The 7,987-nt window shown below is 48.4% G+C and overlaps 1 protein-coding gene across 1 annotated transcript in view; it reads right to left on the reverse strand.

Moving 5' to 3' along the window:
• The window catches only part of LOC109924952 (guanine nucleotide exchange factor VAV3-like), a 203,142-nt gene that overhangs the window by 69,261 nt on the left and 125,894 nt on the right, over positions 1–7,987 (reverse strand). Inside the window, exon 24 of the mRNA XM_048601574.1 lies at positions 6,690–6,798. Within this exon, the coding sequence (XP_048457531.1) occupies positions 6,690–6,798 (109 nt within the window). The remainder of the gene's footprint in view (positions 1–6,689; positions 6,799–7,987) is intronic.

A 7,987-nucleotide genomic window follows, 5' to 3' on the forward strand; every position in this document is an offset into this window, starting at 1 on the left:
TGTAGGGACTGGAGGAGGTGACAGAGATAGGGAGGAGTGTAGAACCTGGAGGAGGTGACAGAGATAGGGAGGGAAATACAGGCTGGAGGAGGTTGCAGAGATAGGGAGGGGTCACTTCCATCTAGAAGGACAACAGCAGCAGATACATGGGAACACCACCCCCTGCAAGTTTCCCCTCCAAGTCACCCACCATCCTGAGTTGGAAATATATTGCTGTTCCTTCATTGTCGCTGGGTCAAAATTCTGGAATTCCCTCCCTAATTGTGGGTCAACCTACAGCACATGGACTGCAGTGGTTCCAGAAGGCAGCTCCAACCACCACCTCCTGAAGGGGGGCAATTATGGATGGGCAATAAATACTGGATCAGCCAACAATACCCATATCTCCTGAATCAATAAATAAACTGTGTGCAGAACAGGAACTCCTTGCTGTTCCACTTACTCTTGTCACCTCATGTCTGGGGCTGTTAGAACCTCACTGAGAAAGATCGATCACTCTGACAGATCACAAACCCCACAGGATCAAGTGGATCAAGATTATGACGGGCATGGACAGAGTGGATAGGGAGCAGCTGTACCCCTTAGTCAAAGGGTCAATAACAAGGGGCATCATTTCATTGTGAAAGGCAGGAGGATTAGAAGGGATTTGAGGAAATACCTTTTTGCCCAGAGGGTGGGTGGGGGGAGAGGTCTGGAACACACTGCCTGGGACGGGTGTTGAGGCAGGAAACCTCACACCCTTTAAAAATTACCTGGATGAGCACTTGAAATGTCATAACCTTCAAAGTTATGGGCCTAGTGTGGGAAGGTGGGCTAATGCAGGTTGAGAGCATGTTTTGTGGGGGCTGAAGTTGCCGTGTGATTCTATGTGACTCCCAGGGTCACAGGCAATGAGCAGGGAGGAAGCCTTATCCTGTTAATTCCAGAGCGGGAGACAATCCCAGAAAATCACAGCATGGCAGAAGACCATTCTGACCAATGACACTGATCCTGCTCCTCCAAAGGCCTCTGTAATGAGGACCCCTCCATTCCTTCCCCCACAGCCCCGCTCCATGATGTTCCTTTCTCAGTCTTTCTCCGACTCCCTTTCGAAGGTTATGACTGAATGTGCTCCCACTGCCCTTTCAGGCAGCAAATTCCCCCTCATCCTCTCCCTCTGTGGGTTTTCCCTGATTCCCTTCAATCTGTCTCCCTCTGCTCACTGACACTCCTGCATTGTGAGCTGCAGTGACCACATCTGCAGCAAGTGTTGGTTGCTCGAGGAACTTCGGCTCGGAGTTGATGAGCTGGAATCGGAGCTTCCAACACTGCGGCACATCCGGGAGGGGGAGAAGTACCTGGACGTTGTGTTTCAGGAGGCAGTCACACCTGGTAGATTAAGTAATTCAATTTGGCCAGGGACAGCAGGGTGTGACTGTAAGTGAGGCAGGTAGAGGGATCTTGTAGTCAGGAACTGAGGAGCCTCAGCTCTTGACCTTGTCCAACAGGTACAAGGTACTTGCTCCCTGCGTGGATGAGGAAAAGGGCTGCAGGGAGGATGAGCTAACTGACCACTGCACCGTGGTACGGGAGGCCATTCAAGAGGGGGGAGCAAAAAGGCAGGTGGTAGTTGTAGGGGATTCTATAATTAGGGTGATAGCTAGTATCCTTTGTAAGCAGGATCGATAGTCCCGCATGGTGTGTTGCCTGCCCGGTGCCAGGGTAAGGGATATCTCTGACCGGCTCGAAAGGATATTGGAGAGGGAGGGGGAGGATTCAGTTGTTGTGGTCCACGCCGGAACAAACAACATAGGCAAGACTAGGAAAGAGGACCTGCTCAGAGATTATCAGGAACGAGGAGCCAAATTAAAGAACGGGTCCTCAAGGGTTATAATCTCCAGATTACTGCCTGAGCCACATGCTAATTGGCATAGGGACATGAGAATAAGGGAAGTAAACACGTGGCTAAAAGAGTGGTGCGGGAAACAGGGGTTCCTTTTCATGGCGCACTGGCATCAGTTTTGGAACAGGAGGGATCTGTACCGTTGGGACGGTCTCCACCTGAATCGAGCTGGGACCAATGTTCTAGCGAAGAGGGTAAATAGGCTGTTCAATAGGACTTTAAACTAGAAAGTCGGGATGAAGGGAATGGTGAAACTTGCCCCAGTGGGAAACAAAGCAGCAGGTTAACGTCTGTAGTGGTGGGTTCAACAACATGGAAAAATATGAAAGAAATGACAGGGAAGGAAAATTCAGGAGAGGTTATTAAAGTTTCCAGGACAGACACAAATAGGACAGAGTGTTTGGAAAAGGCGAGCAATCAAACACTGGAAAAACGAATGAAAATGAGAAAAGGGAGGGTTAATACAGGGCTGAAGGTGTTATATCTAAATGCAAGCAGTAAAAGGAAAAAGATAAATGAGCTTGTGGCGCAGAGCGAAACTGGCAGGTATGACATGGTAGGCATCACAGAGAGGTCGCTGCAAGGGGATTAGGATTGGGAACTGAATATCCAAGGATATACATCCTATCAAAAAGATACGCAGGTGGGCCGAAGGGGTGGGGTTGCCTTATGAGTAAGAAATGAAATTAAATCAATAGGAAGAAACGAAAGAACAAAGAACAAAGAAAATTACAGCACAGGAACAGGCCCTTTGGCCCTCCAAGCCTGCGCCGATCCAAATCATCTATCTAAACCTGTTGCCTATTTTCCAAGGATCTGGATCCCTCTGCTCCCTGACCATTCATGTATCTGTCTAGATACATCTTAAATGACACTATTGTGCCCGCCTCTGCCACCTCCGCTGGCAACGCGTTCCAGGCACCCATCACCCTCTGCGTAAAGAACTTTCCACGCATTTCTCCCTTAAACTTTTCCCCTCTCACCTTGAAATCGTGACCCCTAGTAAAAAGCTTCTTGCTATCCACCCTGTCTATATCTCTCATGATTTTGTAGACCTCAAACAGGTCCCCCTTCAACCTCCGTCTTTCTAATGTAAATAATCCTAATCTACTCAACCTCTCTGCATAACTAGTGCCCTCCATACCAGGCAACATCCTGGTGAACCTCCTCTGCACCCTCTCCAAAGCATCCACATCCTTTTGGTAATGTGGTGACCAGAACTGTACTCAGTATTCCAAATGTGGTCGAACCAAAGTCCTATACAACTGTAACATGACCTGCCAACTCTTGTACTCAATACCCCGTCTGATGAATGAAAGCATGCCGTATGCTTTCTTGACCACTCTATCCACCTGCGTTGCCACCTTCTGGGTACAATGGACCTGAACACCCAGGTCTCTCTGTGCATCAATTTTCCCCAGGGCTTTTCCATTTACTGTATAGTTCGTTCTTGAATTGGATCTTCCAAAATGGATCACCTCGCATTTGCCTGGATTGAACTCCATCTGCCATTTCTCTGCCCAACTCTCCAATCTATCTCTATTCTGCTACATTCTCCGACAGTCCCCTTCACTATCTGCTACTCCACCAATCTTAGTGTCATCTGCAAACTTGCTAATCAGACCATCTGTACCTTCCTCTAGATCATTTATGTATATCACAAACAACAGTGGTCCCAACACGGATCCCTGTGGAACACCACTGGTCACAGTTCTCCATTTTGAGAAACTCCCTTCCACTACAACTCTCTGTCTCCTGTTGCCCAGCCAGTTCTCTATCCATCTAGCTGGTACACCCTGGACACCATGTGACTTCACTTTCTCCATCAGCCTACCATGGGGAATCTTATCAAACACCTTACTGAAGTCCATGTATATGACATCTACAGCCCTTCCCTCATCTATCAACTTTGTCACGAAGTAGGGTTAGATGGTGTAGAATCAGTGTGGGTAGAATTGAGGAACTGCAAAGGCTAAAAAACCATAGCTGGGGTTGTGTCTCGGCCTCCAAACAGTAGTCAGGAGCTGGGGCACAAGATACACCAGGAGACAGAAAAGGTGCATAAGAAAGGCAAGGTCACAGTGATCATGGGGGATTTCAATTTGCAGGTGGGCTGGGAAAATCATGTTGGTAGTGGATTGCAAGAAAAGGAGTTTGTGGAATGTCTACAAGATGGCTTTTTGGAGCAGCTTGTGGTGGATCCCACAAGGGAACAGGCAATGCTGGATTTAGTGTTGTGTAATGAGGCAGACTTGATAAGGGAGCCGAAGGTGAAGGAATCCTGAGGAGGCAGTGATCACAATATGATAGAAATTACTCTGCAATTTGAGAGGGAGAAGATAGAATTAGAGGTAACGGTATTACAGCTGAATAAAGGCGACTACAGAGGTATGAGGGAGGAACAAAAACAAAGTTGCTGGAAAAGCTCTGCAGGTCTGGCAGCATCTGTGAAGGAGAAAACAGAGTTAATGTTTCGGGTCCGGTGACTCTTCCTCAGAACTGGTACGAGGGAGCAGCTGGGCAGAATTGACTGGAAGAGGAGCCGAGCAGGAAAGACAGTGGAACAGCAACGGCAGGAGTTTCTGAGAGTAATTCAGGAGACACAGCAACAATTCATCCCTTGGAAAAAGAAGCATGGTACAGGGAGGATGAAGCAACCATGGCTAACTAAGGAAGTCAGGGATAGCATAAAAGCAAAAGATAAAGGATATAATGTGGTGAAGGGTAGTTAGAAACCAGAGGACTGGGAAGCTTACAAAGACCAACAGAGGGCAACAAAAAAAGAAATAAGGAGGGAGAAGATTAAATGTGAGGCTAAGCTAGCCAGTAATAGAAATGAAGACTGTAAGAGTTTCTTTAGGTATATAAAGGGCAAAAGAGAGGCAAAAGTTAACATTGGACCACTGGAGAGATAGCAGTGGGGAACAAGGAAATGGCTGAGGAACTGAATAATTATTTTGCGTCAGTCTTCACAGTGGAAGACATGAGTAATCTCCCAAAAACTCAAGACAGTCAGGGGGCAGAGCTGAGTATGATGGTCATCAACAAAGAAAAAGTGCTAGTAAAACTGATTGGCCTGAAGGTGGATAAATCACCTGGACCAGATGGACTACACTCCAGAGTTCTAAAGGAGATAGCTGAAAAGACAGTGAAAGCATTAGTGGTGATCATTCAGGAATCGCTAGAGTCAGGGAGGGTCTCAGAGGACTGGAAAATCGCTAACATGACACCCCTGTTTAAAAAGGGAGTAAGGCAAAAGACGGAAAATTACAGGCCGATTAGCCTAACCTCAGTCATGAGTAAGATTTTGGAGTCTATTGTAAAGGATGAGATTTCTAAATATTTGGAAGTGTATGGTAAAGTAGGGCAAAGTCAGCATGGTTTCATCAGGGGGAGGTCATGCCTGACAAATCTGCTAGAATTCTTTGAGGAAGTAACGAGCAAGTTGGACCAAGGAGAGCCAATGGATGTTATCTACCTGGACTTCAAGGAGGCCTTTGACAAAATGCCATACAGGAGGCTGCTGAGTAAGATAAGGGCCCATGGTATTACAGGCCGGGTGCTAGCATGGATCGAAGATTGTCTGTCTGGCAAAAAGCAGAGAGTGGGGATAAAAGGGTCTTTCTCAGGATGGCAGCTGGTGACAAATGGTTTTCCGCAAGGGTCAGTGTTGGGACCACAACTTTTCACTTTATACTATATATTAATGATCTCGATGAAGGAACTGTGGGCATTCTGGCCAAGTTTGCAGATGATACAAAGATAGGTGGAGGGACAGGGAGTATTGAGGAGGTGGCGAGGCTGCAGAAGGAGAGTGTGCAAAGTGGTGACAGATGGAGTACAACGTGGGAAAGTGTGAGGTCATGCACTTTGGTAAGAAGAATAAAAGCATGGACAATTTTCTAAATGGGGAGAAAATTCAGGAGTATGAAGTGCAAAGAGACTTGAGAGTTCTCGTCCAGGATTCTCTCAAGGTAAACTTTCAGGTTCAGTCAGTAGTCAGGAAAGCAAATGAATGTTGGCATTTATTTTGAGAGGACTTGAATATAAAAGCAGGGATGTACTGCTGGGGCTTTATAAGGCTCTGGTCAGGCCACATTTGGAATATTGTGTGATGTTTTGGGCCCCATATCTCAGGAAGGATGTACTAGCCCTGGAGCAGGTTCAGAGGAGGTTCACGAGAATGGTCCCAGGAATGGAAAACTTAACATATGAGGAACATTTCAGGACTCTGGGACTATACTCATTGGAGTTGAGAAGGATATGGGAGGATCTAATTGAAACTTTCAGAATACTGAATGGCCTGGACAAAGTGGATGTTGGGAAGATGCTTCTATTGGTAGGAGAGACTAGGACCCGAGGGCACAGACTTAGAGTAAAGGGAAGACCTTTTTAGAACAGAGATAAGGAGAAACTTCTTCAGCCAGAGAGTGGTGAATCTATGGAATTCACTGCCACAGAAGGCTGTGGAGGCCAGGTCATTGAGTACATTTAAGACTGAGATAGAAAGGTTCTTGATTATCAAGGGGATCAAGGGTTACGGGGAGAAAGCGGGAGAATAGGGTTGTGGAGCTTATCAGCCATGATTGAATGGTGGAGCAGAATCGATGGGCCGAATGGCCTGATTTCTGCGCCTTTGTCTTATGGTCTTATGGCCCCTGGAAACACTGCCTCCCGATGTACTCGATCCATCTCTCTCCATGGTTTTAAACACCTCGATTAAATCCCCTGGAACTCTCTCTGCTCTAAGGAGAACAGTGGCAGCTACTCAAAGAGTAAAAAGGCAGACTTAAAATGGGCTTCTTACAGGAGCCTGGACTGCTTCAACTTTCATCAAATCTTCATAAACCTCACCACCGTCGTCATCACCATAGACACAGTCGTAAAGATCCTCATCATCATCAACGCTGCCCTCACTGAGAAAACACATCAGAGAGTCAGTAAGAGAGAGAGGAGTGAGGGGAATGAGGAGAGGGAGGCAGTGAGGACAGGGAGGGAGCGAGGGAGGGAGGGAGGAGAGGAAGTGAGGGGAGGGAGGAGTAAGGGGAACGAGGAGAGGGAGGGAATGAGGAGAGGGAGGGAGTGAGGAGAGGGAAGGAGTGAGAAAGAGAGGAGTGAGGGGAATGACAAGAGGTAGGGCGTGAGGGCAAGTGAGGGAGAGTGAGGGAGAGAGGGAATGAGGGAGAGAGGGAATAAGGGAGAGTGGAAATGAGGGAGAGTGGAAGTGAGGGAGAGTGAGGGAGTGAGGGTGAGTGATGGTGAGTGAGTGAGTGAGGGAGAGAGGGAATGAGGGAGAGTGGAAGTGAGGGTGAGTGTGGGAGATTGAGGGTGAGTGAGGGAGAGTGAGGGAAAGTGCGGGTGAGTGAGGAAAAGTGAGGGAGAGTGAGAGGGAGTGAGAGGGAGTGAGGGGGAGTGAGGGAGAGAGGGAGAGAGGGAGTGAGGGTGTGAGGTTGAGTGAGGATAAGTGAGAGGGAGTGAGGGAGAGAGGGAATGAGGGAGAGTGTGGGAGGGTGAGGGAGAGTGAGGGAGAGTGAGGGGGTGAGGGTGAGTGAGGGTGAGGGGGTGAGGGTGAGTGAGGGTGAGGACGGTGAGTGAGAGTGAGTGAGGGGTGAGGGTGAGTGAGGGGGTGAGGAGAGTGAGTCGGGTGAGTGAGGGTGTGAGGCAGAGTGAGGGTGAGTGAGGGGGTGAGGGTGAGTGAGGGTGAGTGAGGGGGAATCAGGGGGAGTGAGGGGGTGAGGAGGGTGAGTGAGGGGGTGAGGAGGGGGAGTGAGGGTGAGGGAGAGTGAGGCACTCAGTGTAGACCGCATCACCGATCACAACACAACATCACATCACATGCTGAAAATCCCAAAACCCTGCCCAGCCAAGGAATACCGGGATAAGCAGGAATTAACACTCACACATGGTCATCCCAAACCCCGGGGAACGATGCCTTACGGGACACGCAGGAATTAACACTCACACATGGTCATCCCAAACCCCGGGGAACGATGCCTTACGGGACACGCAGGAATTAACACTCACACATGGTCATCCCAAACCCTGGGGAACGATGCCTTACGGGACACGCAGGAATTAACACTCACACATGGTCATCCCAAACCC

The sequence above is a fragment of the Rhincodon typus genome, chromosome 10 (assembly GCF_021869965.1).
Source record: "Rhincodon typus isolate 14 chromosome 10, sRhiTyp1.1, whole genome shotgun sequence".
Lineage (NCBI taxonomy): Eukaryota > Metazoa > Chordata > Chondrichthyes > Orectolobiformes > Rhincodontidae > Rhincodon > Rhincodon typus.